General features: G+C 38.9%; 1 protein-coding gene across 1 annotated transcript in view; it reads right to left on the reverse strand.

Moving 5' to 3' along the window:
- The window catches only part of RBMS3 (RNA binding motif single stranded interacting protein 3), a 1,212,798-nt gene that overhangs the window by 717,691 nt on the left and 472,091 nt on the right, over nucleotides 1–23,016 (reverse strand). Inside the window, exon 4 of the mRNA XM_042780448.1 lies at nucleotides 6,613–6,704. Within this exon, the coding sequence (XP_042636382.1) occupies nucleotides 6,613–6,704 (92 nt within the window). The remainder of the gene's footprint in view (nucleotides 1–6,612; nucleotides 6,705–23,016) is intronic.

The raw sequence follows: 23,016 nt of genomic DNA on the forward strand, positions 1-23,016 counted from the left end.
TTCTTCCTTTCCTGTCTTTTTAATGACCTTTTGCTTTCTTCATGGATGATGTTCTTGATGTCATCCCACAATTCTTCTGGTTTTCGGTCATTAGTGTTCAATGCATCTAATCTATTCTTTAGATGGTCTCTAAATTCAGGGTGGATATATTCAAGATCATATTTTGGTTCTTGTGGACTTGTTTTAATTGTATTCAACTTCAAGTTGAACTTGCATATAAGCAGTTGATGGTCTGTTCCACAATCAGCTCCTGGCCTTGTTTTGGCTGAAGATATTGATTGAGCTTTTCCATCACCTCTTGCCACAGATGTAGTCAATCTGATTCCTGTGTACTCCATCTGGTGAACTCCATGTGTATAGCCACCATTGTGTTGTTGAAAAAAGATATTTGCAATGAATAAGTCATTGGTCTTGCAAAATTCTATCCTGCAATCTCTAGCATCATTTCTATCATCACCAAGGCCAAATTTTCCAATTACTGGTAATTCTTTTTTGCTTCCAACTTTTGCATTCCAATCACTAGTGATAAGCAACACACTTTGATTGCATGTTTGGTCAATTTTAGACCACAGAAGTTGATAAAAAAAAAAAATCTTCAATTTCCTCATCTTTGGCTTTGGTGATTGGTGCATAAATATGAATAATAGTAGTACTAACTGGTCTTCCTTGTAGGCATATGGATATTATCCTATCACTGACAGCACTGTACTTCAGGATGGATCTTGAAACATCCTTTGTGATGATGAATGCCATGCCATTCCTCTTCAATTTGTCATTCTCAGCATAGGAGATCATATGATTGTCTGATTCAAAATGGCCAAAACTGGTCCATCTCAGCCTACTAGCGCCTAGGATATCAATCTTTACGTGTTCCATTTCATTTCTGACAACTTCCAATTTTCCTAGATTAATACTTCATACATTCCATGTTCTGATTATTAATGGATATTTGCAGCTGTTTCTTTTTATTTTGAGTTGTGCTACATCAGCAAATGGAGGTGCTGAAAGCTCTACTTTATTCTTATACTTAAGGTCAGTTCCACTCTGATGAGGAAACTCTTTCATAGTCATTTCTTGAGTGCCTTCCAACCTGAGGGGCTCATCTCCTGGCACTGTATCAGACAGTGTTTCAGGACTATTCATAAAGTTGTCAAGTAATATATCAGGTAGTGTTTCGCTGCTGTTCATAAGATTTTCCTTGGCCAATTCTTTGAGAAGTGGATGGCCTCTTCCTTCTTCCAAGTCTGTCTCAGTCTGGAAGCTCCTCTGAAACCTGTCCACCATGGGCAACACTGCTGTTGTTTGAAACACCAATGGCAAAGCCTCCACCCTTACAGCAACACACAAGCCACCACAGTATGATAAACTGACAGACAAGTTCATCTCCCTTAGCTTCCTACCTGGGGTCTCTCTTCCACTTACCTGCTCCAGCTGTTGGCCCTGGCTACTGCTTCCTGCCTGGCATCTAAATGTACTAAATGGCACTATTCCTTTAAATAAATGTCTTGATGCTTCTCTATCATTCTATATCAGGGGTCTTGGGACAGATAACTTGTCTTTTAATGTTATGGGTTGTTGACCCAGTAGGAATAGCTCTCCATTTCTGGACCTGCTAGAGATGACTGCATCAGTGGAGGTGATAACAGGATGAACTTTTGAGGTAGTTTCCCTTGGGGAAGGAATGATTGCCTGCCTCTCAAAAGGTATGTTTGGGAAGAAAGGGTGTCATGAATGTTTGTGGCCAAAGGGATGAACTAGTCTTAGTTTTCTATGACATACACAAAGAAGTTGAAGTACTCATCATCCCAGCCTCTCCTGCAGCTAAGGGGAAACCACTAGGGCTTCAAACCAGTTCTGCCCAGTTCCATAATGGCCAAGAGAGTGACACTAGAACAGCTAGTAATTTTGAAATTTGGATGAGCTAGAGTGATAACCGGAATGCGAAAAATTACAGGTTGTAGCCCTGCTAGAAATGTAATCTCCTTCTTAGAACCAAGTGGAAAACAGCAGCCCCTGGCCCAAAAATGGTGGCCAATTGTGCACTTTGAATGTGTGTTGTTCTCTGTACTTTCATCAATAATCCAATCTCCTACATCAGACTCCTTAAAGGGCTCGCTACATCATTTCCGACTCCCCCATTCCTGGGCTTCAACCTGAAATGTTTTATACTGTGATTATGATTCTTGTTCACCCAAATTTTAGAAATCTGGATTTCTTCCCCTTTCGTTTCATCAGCCATGACCGAACTGGTTAAGACCACTTAGATACCCTGGAAACCACTTGCTTGACTCAGTTTTGGCCACTGAGATGGAAGCATAAGTTGCTGGGTTAGGATTTTGGGAAAACCGTTAAAAGAACAGAATCAGCCATAATATTCCTTCAGCCTTTTTTCCTTTTCTCTTTTATGGCTTGAATATGGATGCAATAAGTGGAACTCTAGAAGCCAACATGTAAATACATTGATGAAAACCTTACATTAAGGATAATAAATTAAGAGGACAAAAGGAGCCTTGTTCCTTAATGACACCCTTAAGCATTTGCCCTTCATTGCCTATTTATGGCTTCTTTCTTACTACATGCGTAAAATAAACACCTATAATGTTAAAAACCTTTTGTTAGTTGGTTTTTCTTCTCTTATCTCCTTCTCTCTTTTTTTTTAATGCTTACAGAGGCTCATTTTCCTTGACCATTGACTTTCTTATAGCCACTCTGAGGTTGGCAAGAAGAAGGGAATAGCCAAAATTCTGACAATCACATGAGATAGACCAGATGTTAAAAATTCAGAATAATAAAAAGGTTTTAGTCAACAGTGATTCCCTAATACTTAGAAAAATTATTGGCACATAGTAGGCATATAAAAATGTTTGTTGGTTGATACTATTTATCATAGTCCTCAAGAAACTATTTTGTAATAAAATAAAAATTAAAACATACATTAGAGTTTAAAGAAACTACAGTAGCATGTTTTAACTTCATGCATAACGACAACTAATAAGAGTTATTAACACCTTTTAAATTTTTACTATAAGTCAGGCATTATGCTGAGTTCTTTGTGCATTGTTTTATTAATTCTCACAACAATATTATAACCTGGGTATTACTATCAATGAGTGTCAGAAATGTTTCAATAACTTAGCCAGGGTTACACAGCCAGGAAGTACCAGAGCCTGCATTCTAGGCCTAGTTGATTTCCTTCTAAGCGTACGCTCTTAACCACTACATATTACTGAAGTCATCTTAATCTGCTCTCCTAAAGAAACATATCCTTTGATTCCTAAAAGTCTTTTTGGCAGAACAGCAAGCATATAGAAAACATTAGTCTGTGTTAATGGTTATTCATTATTAATCAATTACCACTTACTGGATGATTTATTATTAAATTCCTCTTGGCTGACAAATCAGTTGACTTTCTCATATGTGTAGTGTATATAGGAATAAGTTAGCTCAACAACGTGAGTCTCTTAGAGGGTCTTGTGTTCACTCCAGGTTGTTATTACAAACTTAGGTTATTCATAGTATTTTTTTTGTCTTAAAATTCTGGAGTCATTAAAGTGTGGAACCACAACTTGCACAGCAGGATACTGATAAATAACGAGGATGCAGGAGGTGATTCAGCAGATACTTAAATGGGCAAAAAATACAGTGCAAGTTCCACACACCCTGCAGACTGCAGGTTTATATGATAATAAATAATAGTTATCACCAGGACAAAGGGGGAAAAATGCCATGAAATCCAATCGCTCAGTCAGAAATCTGCTAATACAGGTGGTAAACCTTGTTCTATTTCATTGTCAAAGGGAGACTATTTATTTGCTTCTGGGTAGTTAAATTACAGGGCCATTTACTGCTGAAAGTTTTCTAGTAGGCAGATGTGAACCTAAAGCTCTGAGTTTTAGATTCAAAGTTAGTGAGAAAAGAGGGAAGAATTTACTTCAAAAACAGCTGAATTGATAAGTATAAAATCTTCGAACAATTCTAGAAATAAAATAAGTGTCTTTCCACATTCCAATCTGAATTGCCTTACTGTATATCCTGGGCATGTGACAAAGGCCAAAATGTAGATTGAAATGATTATTAATTTAGTAAGTGGAGGGTCAGTGAAAAAGGGGAAGATCCTTAATGAGATGGATTGACACAGTGGCTACAACGATGGGCTCAGGCATAGCAAGCATCGTGAGGCTGGCACTTTACCAGGCAGTGTTTTGTTCTATTGTACATAGGATCACTGATGGCATAGTGCCTAAGGCATCTGGCTGCTAACCAGAAGGCTGGCGGTTCAAACCCTCCAGCCACTCCTCAGAAGGAAGGTTAGGCAATCTATTTCTACAGTGATATCACCTTGGAAACCCAAGGAGGGGTTGCTATGAGTTAGATCCGACTCGACAGCAGTGCTTGCGACACAGGGTCACTATGAGTTGGAGCTGACTTGTTGGCACCTAACAACAACAGCAGCAAGCTATTTAAAATGTTTTCCCTTTGATAGCCTCCTGAGTACATGAGCTGTCACTGATTGGGGTGGGTGTGTGTATAAACAAACATAAATCTGAGAATATTTGAAACAGTGAAGATTCCATAGAGCAAACTGTACAGAAATAATGAAACACCATATCTATTATTCCTATACTACTGCAATCTAGCTATTTCTCAAGTTTGAGAATTTACCAACAGACAAAAGAAATTTGAATACCATTTTTTTAATTAAGCATTTTTACAATATTTTTTCATCAATGTGTGTTACCTTTCAGTTCATATTCAAGTTTTAAACTTTGCCTATTCCTAACAACTATATTTTATCATTTGTTCCTGGGGTAAGAAAGTCACTACTTTATAAATTTGTCTCTTAATCTTTGCCAAGCAACTTTTTTTTTAACTAAGGCACTTATATAATTTTCTTATTAATTCAAAATATTAACTCCTTCATTCTGAGTTCTTGACCAAATAAATCCAAAGCTTCCATGTATAATCTTGAGAGAGGAAGATGATACACAGCTGAAAGAATTCAAATTCTAATTTATACCTCCTTGGAAAACAATCAATGTGTCCTAAAGAGCAATGAGTCCACCAACGCAATCTATATGGAAAGTGACACACAGCAAAAGATTTAACAGTTATGGGCAATACCAACTTGCTATAAGACAACTGAAGTCATTAGAGAAAAACAAATATCTACCTCTAGTTATCTGAAGTTGAAAGTGGAAAATGGTATCAGAGAACGCTAGCAATCATCCCAATATCCAAATGATTACAAACTTGACAACATCATCATTTACTCATATGTATCAGTCATATTTTATGGTTTTAGTTATGGATAATTTGATACATTAATCAGACAGAAATGCTCAAGATTTCACAATCTCTTAGTTATTTTACCTAAAGTTTGGAGAAGCTGTATATAAGCAAATTGACTAATCAAGAAGAATGTTTTAAAAATAAATTGCAGGTGAACAAACCCCATGCAATCATTATTTTAAAGCAAGTATCTACCACTCACTCACTGCCACTGATTCAGATCCGACTCACAGGGACCACTCCTTGGGTTTCTGAGACAGTATCACTATGGAAGTAGATTGCCCAAACTTCCTTCTAAGGAGTGGCTAGTGGGCTTGAACCATCATCTTTCAGGTTAGCAGTCAAATGCCTTGGGCACTATACCACCAGGGCGCCTAAATGTCTACCAAGCATCCATATGTTATACGTGGTTTTTAACTTTTCACAAGATTATACATCTGTGCAAAGTTGTACAGATAGTACCCAGCTGTCTAGGGTACCTTTCTCCAAGTTTCTCCTCATAGTTACATCATACATACCTACAGTAAAATATCAAAGCCAGGAAATTAATTAATTAATTAATTAATGTGTGCATGCAGTATTATGTCATTACATGATATGTGTAGATTCCTATAACCACTACCACACAGGATATAGAAAAATTAAGTGAGTTTATTCATTTTCTTGGATATAAAAATGTATTATAATTTCAGATAAAAGCTCTAGACTATATCACAAGCTGCTAAATAGACAGCAAATAGTGTCTTTATAGTTTTTCCCCCCACAACAAGACATTTCTTTGTAATTTTAAATAAATGCCAATTATCAGTATCTAGTAAATGCTATGTGTAAAGACCAAAGTGGAATTCTAGAAATATAGACAATGTACAAGACGGCCAAACTCATTTTCTTTTACAGATCAGACAATCCCATCATTAAAGAATCATGTCTCCCAAACATGACAGTGAGCTATTGTAATGCACGATGCATGAAAGACAACTTGTTTACTATTTATTTACTAGTGAAAACCCTGGATGCATCTGCACACACACACACACACACAAACAGTACTCCATTTTCAGGCAAAACTTTTCAGAGTTTAACTTTAAATTACTAAAAAGGTTACCATAACAAAAGAAAACCTTAATAACACACAAAGAAACAACCTAATATACAAGTCAGATTCTTCCAAGTCAAACCAATTGTGGGATTTCCCTACCCCTCAACAAGTAAATATAACCCAAACTGTTACAAACTCTATTTCTCAGTCACCTTATAGCAAAGGAGAAACATTTGATCACAAAAGAAAACAAAAAGCAGAATCAAAACACCAGTCTTACTTACCTTGGCCATTTGTGCCTGCACGCCATTTGCCTTGAGAGATGCTACTGCTTTCTGTGCAGCTGCGGGACTGTCAAAATCTACAAAACCATAACCTGTGAAAACACAAAGCCCCTTGTTAATACTCCCAAAAAGCTACATCTTTATCATGCTTGTGAAATGTGGTGTTTGCAGTCGAACTTGCATTTATTTCTTCCTACAAATGGTCCTGGCTGAACATGAAGTTTCTCAAGAGAATGGTCCTTAAATTTTTGGAAAAGTTCCTAGAATATCTCTAGACATAAAGTAGTAAATTTCACCTTTTCTACAAGTTTATTTTCAGATTGGATGCACATCAGTAATCTGATTTAGGCTAATTTAGTGAATAAGGTAATATATTGTTTAACCATGTGTATCTTTCGTCAATGAATTTGCTGCAAGAGGGATGAGAATGAATTGCTTGAAAAAAGTCTATCTCTAAAGTTAATTTTCAAAGTCTGAAAAAAAATGATGATAATAAAGCCTTGTTAGAACTTGCATAAAGTTATCAACAGTGCCTAACAGACACAGGTGTTCCATACATGTTTGTTGACTGTATGAATGAAGGTTGTAAACTGCATGGTGACGATCTGAACCTAGTTCCACTTGACTCCCAAGTCCCAGTGGAATTTTGTCTCTCTCAAAGATAATGTCTCAAATAAACTGTGTACAATTTTAAGTGATCTGTGTTAAGGAAAGATTAAATAGATAAAGCTTCAAGCTTCTTTTAAAATAAGAAACAAAGACCCATATCATCCATTTGTTATTACAGTCTGAAACCCAAACCTACTGCCACTGAGTCAATTCTGACTCACAGTGACTCTATAGGATGGAGTGAAACAGCCTCATGGGGTTTCTAAGACTATAAATCTTTACAAGGGCAGATCGCCTAATCAGTTTCCTGAAAAATGGCTGAAGGGTTTGAACTGCCAACTTTCTGGCTAGCAACAGAATTCCTTAAACACTATGTCACCAGAGCTCACACAATCTGAAAAGAGTAAATGAACTGCCTATAGTATCTCCAGGTGTGTGCCTGTGTGGGTGTGCATACACGGTAAGTAAAAGAAATAGCACACATAACAGTCAATGAAAGAACTGTGTATGCTCTTAAACATAGCTGCTATCAGTTCAAGGCTTGGCAAACTGCAATATCAATTGCCAAGAATATTCAAAATAAAAATGCTCAAGTGTGCATATGAGGGCAGCTCTGTTTGGGATGCCTAAAAAGCTACCATGTATATCCTATGCCTCTTCTCATCTGTCAGTCAGAAATTTTCTCTAAACTCTCACATTTCTCATATTTAGAAGTTTTGAAGTGAGCCACTGAAGCAAACCTACCAAGCACACATTGTGACAATCCGAAAAACCAAATAACAACACAAGAGAATTCAATTATCAAGCTCTTTCTTTTAATTAACTTTTTAATTTTCTCCACTCCAATCCTGTCTTCCTTTTCTCCCTCCCAGCATGTTATCCAAAAATGAACTTGTTACACAGCAGTGCACCATAAAATGCTATTGAGAAGCTGGGCAGAGAAGCTGGGCAGTTTGTATTCCTAATCCAAAAGGAAGCTTGCTCTGGAACTAGTACTACTTCTAACAAAATTCAAACTATGTAGGTAATATGAGCATTATTGCTCCTCAGAAGGAAGCCTGGGCAATCCACTTTCGTACTGATAGTGCCTTGGAAATCCAAGGAGGGGTCACTATGAGTTGTTTCCAACTTGACGGCAGTGTGTTTTTGTGTGAAGGTGAGTAAGAATTCTAAAAAGCAGAAGAAAAAAGTGGACAAGAAGGAGAAAAGAACAAAATAAGTCAAGTAATGGATGTAGGGGAAAGGAAAAACAAAATTAAAATTCAAATATTATTTCATACGTGCCAGATAGTGTGCTAGGTGGTTGATTTATTGACACCTGGAAAATGTTTTTAAAAAACTAATGTACTATTCAGGAGCTCTGGTGGTGTAGTGCCTAAGGCATTTGACTGCTAACCAGAAGGCTTGTGGTTCAAACCCACCAGCCACTCCTCAGAAGTAAGATTGGGCAATCTGCTTCTATAGAGACACTGTCTTGGAAACCCAAGAAGGGGTCACTATGAGTTGAATCGACTCGATGGTAGAGAGTTTTTTTTTTTAGAGTAATGTACTGTTCCACTATTTGTCTGTCAGTTTTCCTACTGTGGTGGCTTATGTGTTGCTATGAGGCTGGAGAGTATGCCACAGGTATTTCAAACACTGCAGGGTCACCCATGGTGGATGGGTATCAGAGGGGCCTCCAGACTAAGACAAACTGGGAAGTAAGAAAGGTCCATCCACTTAGGAAAAAAATAGCCAGTGAAAACCTTATGAGTAGCAGTGAAACACTATTACTGGAAAACGTCATGAATAACCCTGAAACACTGTCTAATACAGTGACGAAAGATGAGCCCCTCAGGGTGGATGGCACCCAAACTATGACTGGGGGAAGAGCTTCCTCCTCAAAGTAGAGTCTACCTTAATAACTTAAGATAGATTAAAGCTTTCAGGACCTTCATTTGCTGATGGGACACAACTCAAAATGTAAAGAAACAGTTGCAAACATTCATTAATGATCAGAATATGGAATGTATGTAGCATTAATCTAGGAAAATTGGGAAGGTGTCAAAAATAAAATGGAATGGATAAAGGTTGATATCCTAGGCATTAGTGAGCTGAAATGAACTAGTATTGGCCGTTTCACATCAGACAGTCATATGATCTACTATTTTGGGAATGACAAACTAAAGAGTAATGTTGTTGAATTCATCATCAAAAAGAACATTTCAAGATATACCCTGAAATATAATGCTGTCAGTGACAGTATAATATGCATACTACTACAAGGAAGACCAGTTAAAACTGCGATTACTCAAATTTACTTACCAACCACTAAAGCCAAAGATAAAGAAATTAAAGAGTGTTACCAACTTCTACAGTTTGAAATTCACCAAACATGCAGTCAAGATATATTGATTATTACCCATTGACTGGGATGTGAAAGTTGGGAACACAGAAGTATCAAGGGTGGTTGGAAAATATGTCCTTGGTGACAGAAATGATGCTGGGGACCATACGATAAAATTTTATAAGACCAATGACTTATTCATTGCTAATAACTTTTTTCAACAACAGAAATGGCAGCTATATATGTGGACCTTGCCAGATGGATTACAAAGGAATCAAATCAACTACATCTGTGAAAAGAGGTAATCAAGAAGCTCAATATCATTAGTCAAAAAAAGTCCAGGAAATGACTGTGGATCAGATCATCAACTGCTCTACAAGTCCAAGCTGAAAATGAAGAAAATTAAAACAAGTCCATGAGAGCCAAAATATGACCTTCATTATATCCCACCTGAATTTAGAGACCATCTAAAGAGGAGATCTGATGCACTGAACACCAATGATTGAATCCATAGGAACTGTGGGATGACATCAAGTACATTATACATGAAGAAAGCAAAAAATCACTAAAAAGGCTGGAATGGAAGAAAAGACCAAAATGGAAATCAGAAGAGACTCTGAAACTTGCTCTTGAATGAAGAGTATCCAAAACAAATGGAAGACATGACAAGATGAAAGAGCTGAACAGAAGATTAGATAAAGTCATTTACATCCACCAGCACTCCTCAGAAGAAAGGTTGGGCAATCTATTTCAATAGTGATACTGCCTTGGAAGCTGAATGAGTGGTTGCTACAAGTCGGATCTGACTTTACAGCAATGTGTTTGCTTTTTATAATGAAATGTGCAAAGACTTAGAGTTAGAAAAGCAAAAGGGAAGAACATGCTCAGCAATCCTCAAGCTGAAAAACTGAAGAAAAAGTTCAAGGCTTCAGTTGGAATACTGAAGGATTTTATGGGAAAAATATTTAATGATGCAGGAAGCATCAAAAGAAGATGGTAGGAATACTGAGTCACTGTACCCAAACAATTGGTCGATGTTCAGCTATTTCAGGAGAAAGCATATGATCAAGAACTGATGGTACTGAAGGAAGAATTTCAAGCTGAACTGAGGGAACTGGCAAAAAATAAGGCTCCAGGAATTGACGGAGTACCCACTGAAATGTTTCAACAAACAGATGCAAGTGCTGGAGGTGCTGACTCATTTATACCAAGAAATTTGGAAGACAGTTACCTTGCCAAACTGGAAGAGTTCCATATCTGTGCCCATTCCAAAGAATGGTGATCCAACAGAATGTGGAAATTACTGAACCATATAATTAATATCACATGCAAGTAAAAGATTGCTGAAGATAGTTTAAAAAATGGTTGCAGTAGTATATTGACTGGAACTGCCAGAAATTCAAGCTGGATTCAGAAGAGAACATACAATGAGGGATATCATTGCTGATATTATATGGATATTAGCCAAAAGCACTGAATACCAGAAAGATGTCTACCAATGTTTTACTGACTATGCAAAGGCATTTGACTGTGTGAATCATAGCAAATTATGGATAACATTCTGAAGAATAAGTGTTCCAGAACACTTAATTGTGCTCATGAGGAACCTGTACATAGACCAGAAGGCTGTCGTTTGAACGTAACGGGAATACTACATGGTTTAAAATCAAGAAGTGTGTGTGCTAGGGTTGTACCCTTTCACCATACTTATTCAATCTGTATGACAAGCTAATAATCTGAGAAGCTGGACTATATGAAGAAGAATGTGGCATCAAGATTGGAGGAAGACTCATGAAAAACGTGTGACACAACCTTGCTTGTTGAAAGTAAAGAGGATTTGAAGCACTTACTCATGAAGATTAAAGAGTACAATCATCAGTATGGATTATACTTCAACATAAAGATAATGAAAATCCTCACAACTGGAAAAATAATGAACATCATGATAAAAGGAGAAAAAATTGAAGTTGTCAGAGATTTCATTTTACTTGGATCTACAATGAATACTCATAGCAGCAGCAATCAAGATATCAGATGTCTTATTGTACTCAGCAAATGTGTTGTTGCAAGGGACCTCTTTAAAGTGTTAAAGAACAAAGATGTCACTTTGAAGACAAAGGTGCGCCTAACCCAAGCCATGGCATTTTCAATCACCTCATATGCACATGAAAGCTGGACAAGGAATAAGGAAGGCCGAAGAGGAGTAAATGCCTTTATATTGTGATGTTGGTGAAGAATACTGAAAATACCATGAACTGTCACAAGAATGAACAAATCTGTCCTGGAAGAAGTACAGCTGAAATGTTCCTTGGAAGCAAGAATGGCCAGACTTTGTCTGACCTCATTTGGTCATGTTGTCAGAAGGGACCATTCCCTAAGGAAGGATATCATGCTTGGTAAAGCAGAAGGTCAGTGAAAAAGGGGATGACCTTTAACAAAATGGATTGACACTGTGGCTGCAATTGTGGGTATAAACTTAGCAAGGACTGTGAGGATGACACAGAAACAGGCAGTTTTGTTCTGTTTTATATAGTGTTATTATGAGCCGAAGCCAACTCAATAGCACCTAACAACAATAACAACAATGTACTATTAGCCTCATGTACATTATGCAGATCAGGAAACTGAGGCTCAGGTGAGGTGATGTTACTGACCTAACATCACAAGCAATTTAACTGACAGATCCAGGATTTGAAGCCAAATCTACAATGTCCTTTTAAAATGACCTAGTGGCCTCTGAAGCCCACCAAGAAGAGAACACCATTCTTGTAAAATCTGTGCATTTTGAAGTTTAAAAAAACAAAACAAAACAACTCACTGCCCTCAAGTAGATTACGACTCATAGCAACACCTCCTTGGGTTTCTGAGAAATCTACAGAAGTAGATTGTCCAATCTTCCTTCCGAGGAGTGGCTGGTGGGTTTGAACCTCCAGCCTTCTGGTTAGCAGTCAAATGCCTTAGGCACACTGCCACAATGAAATTAAACAACTTCAGAAAAAGATTCAGTCCATTCATTTAGTCAGAACAATTCCCATTGCAGTGGCTAAATTCTCAGTACAACTTCCTAAGTGAGATTTGGCAAGGCACTCCTCCACCTCATGCTTTGGTCAGTCTTCCTCGTTTATCCATATGCTCATTCTTTCATTCAATAAGAAATTTTATCCCAGGTACTGTGTCACATAGACGATATGTTGTACAGTGCTGCTCAGTCGATTCCAGCTTGTAATGACCCTATAAGACAGAGGACAATGGCCTTATAGGGTTCCCAAAGCTGTAAATCTTTTTCTGATTTTTTTTTTAATTTTTATTGTGATTTGTGTAAAAGTTTACAGAGCAAATTCATTTTCATACAGCATTTCATACACATTTTATTTCATGACATTGACTTCAATTCCCCACAATGTAACAGCTCTCTTCCCACTTCCTTCTGTAGTTACTTCTTCCCTGTGTCCTTCCCTCCCATGTGCTCATGCCCCCTGAGCTGCCTCCCTGAGCAAACACTGTCCTTCTGTTCTCCCATGATTGATCACTCCAAGAAGTGTATCCTCCTGATGTAAATGTTCACCTCATATACCTATCCATATTTGGCTGAAAGCCACAGGAGTGAGTTTAGTTCTAGACCTGATGAGTAATCAGGAGCCACAGTCTAAGGGGTCTCACTAGGCTCTATCACACCAGCAAACCTGGTCTTTTTTTATGATTTTGAGTTTTCTTCCACATTGTTCTTCCACTATACCCAGGATCTCCTGCACCAGTCCCTCTCCGAGCGTACCATCTAGTTCTTCTGGTCCCATGGTCATACAGGCTCAGGATCACATGGTCTACTAGTCCCTTGGGTAATTGGTTCCATGTGTCTTTGGTTTTCTTCATTCCTCTCTGTTCTGGACAAGGAGAGACCCATTATTGCATCTAGTTGGCTGCTTGCAAGCTTTAAAGACCCTAGTCGCCAGTCACCAAAATAGGATATATAACAATGGTTTTGTGTAGTATGTTATGCCAATTGAGCTAGATGTTCCTGGTGACCATGGTGCCGAGCCTACAGGTCCAACTTCTTGCTCCCTCAGGGCAGCTGGCTGTGGCCAAGAAGCTATCACAACCTTGCCCTTTGTCAGCTCTACTATACACTTGGACATTCTTATAGCACATATACAAATATACATATGGAAGCATTGTCTGCTAACCCTATACATGGTCATGGGCACCCCACACACACACTTGAAAGGGCTGTAAATCTTTATGAAAGCAGATTGCCACATCATTCTCCTGCAGAGAGGTTGGGGGGTTCAAACTGCTGACTTCTCAATTAACAGCCAAGTGCCACCAGGGTTCCTTAGAGTAGGGATGTTGTTGTTGTTGTTGTTGTTGTTGTTGTTGTTGTTATGTGCCATCAAGTCAGACCCGACTTGGGTTTCCGAGGCAGTATCACTATGGAAGTAGATTGTACAACCTTCCTTCCAAGGAATGTAGGGATAGCGGTGAACAAACCTTAGTCCGAGTACCAAATCTTAGTTGACTTAGAAGATGAACATTCAACAAATAACCATACAAATGAATTTATAATTACAAAAAGGCATGCTCTCCTTGAAAGAAATGAGAGAATATCATCCGTAACTACTGAGTGTTCATTACGAAAAATTTTTAGGAAGGGAATGACAAAAAAATTATCTGCATTTTTTACAAGAATCATTCTAGCTGGCTTCTGTCTGAAGAATGAATTGATATAAGGAAGGTGGGGGTGACAATGGAATATGAGAGACCAGTTAGAAGCTACTTCAGCAATCCAGATCATGGCAACTAACACTGAAATGGATGAAGTGCATTAGATTTTTCCAGTCCTATTTAGGAGATAGAGGTGGCATAGTGCTTAAGGCATCTGACTGCTAACCAGAAGCTACCAACCACTCCTCAGGAGAAAGACTGGGCAATCTACTTCCATAGAGATACTGCCTTGGTAACCCAAGGAGGGTTTGCTGTCAGTTGGAAACGACTCAATGGCAGTGAGTTTGGTTGGTTTGATTATTTAGGAGAGTCAAATAACAGAAGGCAGTGATGGATTGTGTTGGGAAAAGGGAGATATAGAAGACAAAGATTACTATTGTTTTGTTGTCATAAGCCCCTGGGGGGGGGTGGAGATGAGATTTACTAAAACGGAGAAACTGGTGGAAGATCCTACTTGGGAGACAGAAAATTAAAACACCATTTTGGGACATACTGAATTAGAAATGCCTGTTAAGATATCTAAGTAGAAATGACAATGGGTATAGTACGTTGGCTCTCAGAAAAGGAGACAGAATAGAAAACATAAATTAGGAGGTAAATACCATAAATATGTTATTACAAAGACAGAAATAGGTGGAAATGCCTAGAGTGAAAAATAAAAGGGGTCCATATTTGAGCTTGAACAGTTTCAGCACTTAGGTGTCAGATAACAAAATGAGATTGCAAGGAGGCTGAAGGAGACTGGGATAAGAAGAAGGAAATAAAAAGGAATAGGATGTCTCAAATGCCAAGGAAAGAAAGTGTTCCAGGAAGGAAGCAGAGATCAGCTCTTGCAAATGCTGCTGAAAGCATGAGCAAGATTAGAGTTGGAAGTGTTCTGTGTGCTTAAGAACATGAATATTATCATCAAGATTTGCTTTAACCAAGTGGGAGGGAGGACTGAACCATGATCAAGCAGTTGGAGAGCAAAAGAAAGATGAGGCAGTAGAGAGCATGCATACAGTCCTCTCTGTAGTTTGCTTGGCTAGGAAGGAGAATTAAGAGACTTCTTTAGCTAGAGGGGGATATGAATTCAAATGAATTGTTTTTGTTGTTTGTTTTCAATCTTAGCTGCACACAAGAAAATCATTTTGAAAGCCTATACACACACACACACACACACACGTGTGTGTGTGTGTATATATATAGATATATATATATACACACACACACACATATACATATACACTAACATGCATAACCCCTACTAAAAACCAAACAAACTCACTGTCATGCAGTTGATTCTAACTCATAGTGGCCTCCTTTTGGTTTCCAAGGTGATAAATCTTTATGGAAGTAGATTGCCCCACCTTCCTTCCACAGAGCATCTGATGGGTTTGAACCACCAACCTAGTGGTTAGCAATCAAATACCTTAGGCACCATGCCACCAAAGCTCCTTATAACCCCTACTAAACCAAAACTGAACTCACTGCCATCAAGTGGATTCTGACTCATAACAATCCTCACTGGGTTTCTTAGGCTGTAAATGTTTATAGAAGTAGATCACCCCATCTTCCATTAGATCGCCCCATCTTTTTTCAATGGAGCAACTGGTGGATTATGATCTGCTGGTTATCACCCAAAGGCCTTATTCAGTATGCCACCAGAGCTCCTTATATAACCTCTACTATCGAGTATTAAATCAGTATCTTTTGGAGTAGGGAAGAACTCAGCACAGAAAATTAAGTGGAACAAAGAAAAAATTCACATTAAAAAAAAAGAAGAAGAAAGCAAGCATAACAAAATGGCAGCAGTAAATCTATACCTAACGATTATCAAAATGATAAATGGTCTAAATGTACCAGTCAAGGGACAGACAGTAGCAGAGTGGATAACAAAAATTACCCATCAATATGTTGCCTAGAACATACCTCAGATACAAAAAAAAAAATTAAGTTAAAAATAAAAGGATGGAGAAAATATATAAAGCAAACAGTAACCAAAAAGAACAGGAGTAGCAATAGTAATCTATAAGTAAAAATCCATTATTAGAGACAAAGAAGAAATCATATAAAAACTAAAGGGTCAATAACCAAGAGGATGTAACCATAATAAATATTTACTTCTTCAATGACAGAGCTCCAAAATATATAAAACAAACTCTACCAGAATTAAAAAGAGAAATAGACAGTTCTAAATATTAGTAGGAGACTTTAACACAGCACATTCAATGAAGGACAAAACAACTAGAAAGAAAAACAACAAAGATACAGAACATCTAAATAACACAATCAACCACCTCCATCTCACAGACATATACAGAACATGCCATCCAACAGCAGCACAATCAATACTTTCTTCTCCAATGCATATGGATCATTCCCCAGAATAGACCATATTTTAGGCAACAAAGCTTGCCTCAATAAATTTAAAAAACCACTGAAATAATACAAAGTATCTTCTCTGATCACAACTCTACAAAACTAGAAGTCAATTAACAGAAAGAAACAAGGGGAAAAATTTAAACACATGGAAACTGAATAACACATTACTTAAAAACTAGTGGGTACTAGAAGTTTAAAACACTATTAAAAAAATTCATATAATCAAATGTGAATGAAAACACAACACACTAAAACCTATGGGATACAGCAAAAAAAGTGCTCAAAGGAGTATTTATAGCAACAAATGCACACATCAAAAAAGAAAGGCCCAAAATAAGTAGCTTAACTCTACAATGAGCAACAAACAGAAGCGAGAACTCAGAAGTAAATCTATCCAGCTGTTGACAGGTGATCTTCGACAAAGGGTCAAAGTCCGCTGAATAGGGAAGATATAATCTATTGAACAAATGGTGCTGGTAAAACTGATACTCATTTGCAGAACAAAGATACAGGATCAGTAACTCACACCACACACAAAAACTAACTCAAAATCAATTAAAGGTGTAAATGTTAAACACAATACCATACATTTCCTGTAAGATAACATAGGGACAAAGCTGTTGTTGTTTGTTGTTGTTGTTATGTGCCGTTGAGCTAGGGGCCCTAATTTATGGCATAAATACACTATCAAACATAACAAGCAATGCACAAACAACAGAGAATTAACTAGATAACTAGGACCTCCTAAAAATGAAATATTAATGCTCAGCAAAATTCTTTACCAAATGAAAAAAAAGAGAACCCACAGACTGGGGAAAAAAATGGCAATGAAATATCTGACACAGGTCTAATGTTTAAAATACACAGAAAACTTCAACAAACCAACAACAAAAAGATAAACAGTCCAATAAAAAATGGGCAATGAGCATGAACCGACACTTCACCAAAGAGGACTTTCAGGCAGCTAATAAACATGTGAAGAGATACTCACAATCATTAGACATTAAAAAGATGTAAATTAAAATTACAATGATATACTATCTCACACCTACAAAAATGCCAGTGATCAAAAAAAACAGAAAAAAACAAATGCTGGCAAAGTTGTGGGGAGAGTGGAGCACTTAAACACTGCCGGCAGGATGGTAAAATGGTAAAACCACTATGGAAAAAAGTATGGCATTTCCTCAAAAAGCTAGAAATAGAAGTACCATATAACCATCAATCCCTACTCCTACATATATATCCTAGAGGAATAAGAGCAGTAACATGAACAGACAAAGGCACACTCATGTTCACTGCACCATCATTCACAATAGCTAAAAGATGGAAACAAGTAAGTATCTGTCTATGGATGAATGGATAAACAAAATGTGGTACACAGTGATAACTAACAATGATGAGTCTGCAAAAACATTTCATAACATGGATGAATCTGGAGGACATTATGTGGAATTAAACAAGTCAATCACAAAAAGGACAAATATCGTATGATACCACTTTTATAAAAACTCAAGAATAGAAGAGCTATTACACTATGGGGAATGGAAACAGTGTCACAAAACAAAATGTGCATGAACTGTTGAATGTAAAACAAATCTGTTTTGTAAAATTTCACTCAAATCACAAAAAAAAAACTTAAGAAAAAAAAGTCAATAATAGATTTATACATAGAAAGCAACATTCTTTGATGGTTACCAGCAATAGCAGGGGGAAGGAAGGACTATCATTTACTACATGGTCAAAACTCATGGCAGTCGAGTCAGATCCGACTCATAGTGACCCCTCCTTGCATTTTGGAGGCACTATCACTACGAAAGTAGATTGCCCAATCTTTCTTCTGAGGAGTGGCTGGTAGGTTTGAACCACCAGCCTTCTGGTTAGCAGTCAGGTGCCTTAGGCACTATGCCACCATGGTAGACATGTGATACTTCTGGTGAAGGGAAAGGGAATTCACAATATGGGGTAAGTCAGCACAATGTGACCACGTTAAATGAAAACAGTGAGTGAGGGGTGCATCTATGCCTGGGAAGGAAGGCTGGGCAATCTACTTCCGTAGTGATACCGCCTCAGAAACCCAAGGAGGGGTCGCTATGAGTCGGGTCTGACTCGACGGCACATAACAACAACAACATGGTATATGCCGTAACATATCCAATCTGCAACAACAGTAATAACAACCAAAAGTTTTGGAGTTGTTACATAGGTATGTATGCTACATAAGTATGGGAGGGCATATGGCAGTACATGTGTGTATATACATAGGTATAGTTGTGGGTATTTGTATATATATATTTTTTTTATGTGCTAAATATTTATTCACATATATAATACATAGGGGGCACAGTTTTAGAAACTTCTTAGACTGGTCCAAACATCTCATGTGACTGAGTTATTAGGCTTGAAGACTAAGGATCATAGTCTCTAGGGACATCTAGGTCAACTGGCATAATTTAGTTCAAAAAGACAGGGACCCCACGAAACCCAAAATGGGTTCTTGTCTTCTAGCAAGAAAGATTTGCTCTCAGAGACAGAGGTGGTTTACACAGAACAAGGTTTTAATGAAATACTGCATAATGCTGTACAATGGGACAGCAATTAAGCTTATAGCATGCAGGGTGGCCTGCCAATGTTTCCCAGTTGATTTACAGCAGTTATAGGGGACAGAATGAGGAAGCTAGACAACTGGCCAATCAGGTGCATAGGTGTCATATTTTCTTAATTTGGATTCTCGTTTCACTGTGCTCCTTTCTTCCCAATTGGTCCAGGCATCTGCTTGTCTGCATATCAAGATGGATGCTGTCACGGGGTTTCAAGTGCTGACCCCATACTCAAGAATCTGCAATAAACAGACTGGCAATTTCATACTTTCCCAATAGCAGTTTTATTAGTCACAGTTTCTTGTATTTTGTAATCTTTATCAGCAAAGGTTTTTAAACAACCTCATGTCCAACTTAAGTACATATCACAATTTTCCAATTCCTGTCAGTAGGGGTATTTAAGTAATTTACAAAAGGCATATTTGTCACACACACACACACAAATGTAGCAGGGGCAGCTTCCATACCTTACATGCATCCCTGTCTCAGTTCTACATCGTAGTTTGGTGACTAGCATCTAGGGTCTTAAAAGCTTGAAATCATCCCTCTAAGACACAACTATTGGTATATACTCATCTAGAGCAAAGAAGAGTGAAGGAAACCAAAGACTGAAGGAAGCAATGAGTACTCAGGACTAATGGCCCACACACACCACATCCTCCTTTAGCCTGAGACCAGAACTAGATGATGCTCACCTACCAATATCAATTGCTCTGACAAAAGACACAATGGAAGGTATAGGTTAGAATGGGAGAAAAATATAAAATAAAACTCACCAATTGCTCTGACAAAAGACACAATGGAAGGTATAGGTTAGAATGGGAGAAAAATATAAAATAAAACTCAAATTGAAAACAAAGATCAGACATGACGGACTGATAGAGTCTAGAGGAACTCCCTAGACCATTGCTGTAAAACCTTGTAACCTAGAACTGAAGTCACTCCCAGAAGTCACCTATTAGCCAAATAATAGATTTGCCAATAAAATAAACAATAACACACATGAAGAATGTGCTCCTTAGAACAATGAACTATATAAGACCAACAGGAAACATTTACCCAAAAGCAAAAATAAGAAGGCATGGAGCAGCAGGGAAAATGGTGGGATAGAAATGGGGAGGGCAGAGTAGAAATGGAGAGAGTGCTGAGATATTGCAGGCATAGCAATCAATGTCATGGAATTTTGTATACAAATTGTTGAATGGGAAACTATCATATTTTTCCACAAAAAAAATGTGCCCATATAAATAGTGTACACACACACATAATGTGCATAGTGAGCAGAATAACATAATACTTGTGGGGCTCATGCTGTTTGCAAAAACCATAAAATAGGCATGTTATTTGTATAAAATTTTGCTATGTAAACTTTCACCTAAAACATAATAAAATGTTCATAATAAAATGTTCAAAAAATGTATCTTTGGGAGTAGGGCCAAGCCATCTTACGTATACACACTGTTAGACCGGAGTAAACTCAAGCCACCAACATTTCAGTTGGCAGCTTCCTCCAGGTGTCAGGCCGTGATGAGACAGCCTGATAAGACAACCGAGGTGGCAGAACCCGCCCAGGCTGAAAAGTCCCATGTGATGATAAACTTCCTCCTGTGAAGTCCTCTCATGCTAATTAGGTGCATACCCATGCCAACAGTTAATTGGACCCCGCCATTTCCTTAGTGTCCCCACTTAAGTCCTCTACTTAAGACTATAACCCTACCCTCCCCAGCCAGGCGGTGCGACTTCTCGGGCCCCTCTCAGGGACCCATGAACCTCACCCAGGCCCCTCTCGGGGACCCACAAACCTCACCTGGAAGCGCAGAATAAAAACTTCTCTTTAACCTCACTTTTGTGCATCCTCTTCTCCTTACCTTGACCTTACATTTGGTGCCGAAACCCGGGAAGAGGAGTAGTACTTGAGGGAATTCTTATTCTCCTTCTCCCTCTTCCTTCCGGACCAGGGAATTCCGGCCCTCCTGCATCCACCACCGGTAAGTCACATCTTACCCTTCTCTCAATGCCCACTGGAGGACATACATTTTGTATTTTGTTGTCCTCCATCCTTTGGGCCATTTTAATTCTTTGGCTCTGGGCGATGAACCAGTGTCTACTACCAAGCAGTTTGAATTGGTTCTGTTGTAATCCATCTACATCTGACTGAGAAGTTGTGTGAATGTTTCTGTGACGCTCCAAGATCTAGGTCGCGGAGTCTGAGTGGGCCCTCTGTTGATTTCCATGTGAAGTCGGATCGGCATAACGGTGTAGCTCTGCCCTCCGCTCTGGGGTTTATACAGAGACACATTAGCCAAAGACTCACTTAAATCCCCAAGAGGGGAGTGGGCAACCGGGCATCTGATTGGTCCTTGGGACATGTCTCCAGTGTGATTATTTTTGGGGAATTGACTTGCCCAAAGGTCTGAGTTCTGCACCAGAGTTTTCTGCATCATTGGCACAGGGAAAAATCGTGGTACCATGTCAGAAACTCCTCATAGTCCGGGAGTTTGTTTGCTTGGGGACGCCTCATATCCTATCTCCCTTAAGGGTCATTCCTCGGAAGGTCATTCCTCCTTCGACTGTCTAACATCAGGCGGAGACGTCCACCTACGTAAAACAGTCCCACTGGCATAGGGTTCTGGGAACCCTATCCAAAGATCTCAGAACCAACGGGTAATCAAAACTGCAAAATCGATCCAACAACCCCTCTGGGGTGTTTATTAACAAACCTTAAGACCTTATTACTAGACCAGGACCTCTGTCCCAAATGCCTCATCTTTTACTCCACCACAGCATGGCCCCAGTACCAACTAGACAATGGCTCTCGCTGGCCAGAGCACAAGACTTTTGACTTTAATATCCTTACAGACTTAAAACAATTTTTGCCGATGCACAAGCAAATGGCCAGAAGTCCCCTACGTCCAAGCCTTCTTTTGTTTGTGCTCCCAGCCCTCATTGTGTTCGAAATGTAATACCACCCAAATCCTCCTTCCTCGCGAAAAACCCAAACCTCACAAACCCAAACCTCTCTCCCCCTCTGAAACCACTCAATTTCCTCTTCCTCCTTCTTTGACCCACCTGAAAACCTTTCCCCACCCCCCAGACCTCTCCCTTACTCTGCAACACAACCCCCTCCCCTTCAAACAGCACCTTCCTCCCTTCCCCTTACCCCTACAACTCCCTGTCCTCCCATCTCACCTACCTCCCCAGACATCCTTCTCTGCCTCTCCCACCCTTTCCTCTCCAGACACCCAGTCCAGACACACCAGAGATCCCACAGAAATAAAATGCTCCAATGCCTCCTGGCAGATCTGCAAGCTGTGTCTCATAAAAGAATTAACTTTGACAAGTTCCAAAACATTACCCAACTTCCTAATAAAAACCCAGGAACCTTCCTGAACCCATTAACCAAAAGCCTCACCCAATTTACCATCTAGATCCCTCCTCTCCAGCTAGAACCACAGTCCTAGCCACTCATTTCATAACCCAATCAACTCCTAACATTAGAAAAAAAACTAAAAAAAGCTGAAGAGGGACCCCACTCCCATCGGAGACTGAGTAAATATGGCCTTTAAAGTCTTTAACACCTGAGAGGAGAAAAGGGAGGCAGATAGGGAAGCCAGGACCTGCCAGAAGGCCAACTTGCAGGCCAATGCTTTGCTAGTGGCCCTGAAACCAACACATAGTGACAAAAGACCTCCTTCCTCAGCAGCTCCCCGATCCTGCTTCAAGTGCGGTAAGGAAAGGCACTGGGCCAAATCCTGCCCTCAGCCCCGATCGGCTGGATCCCGACCACCC

The sequence above is a fragment of the Orycteropus afer genome, unplaced genomic scaffold (genome assembly GCF_000298275.1).
Source record: "Orycteropus afer afer isolate SDZICR_OR568_19922 unplaced genomic scaffold, OryAfe1.0 scaffold00003, whole genome shotgun sequence".
Lineage (NCBI taxonomy): Eukaryota > Metazoa > Chordata > Mammalia > Tubulidentata > Orycteropodidae > Orycteropus > Orycteropus afer.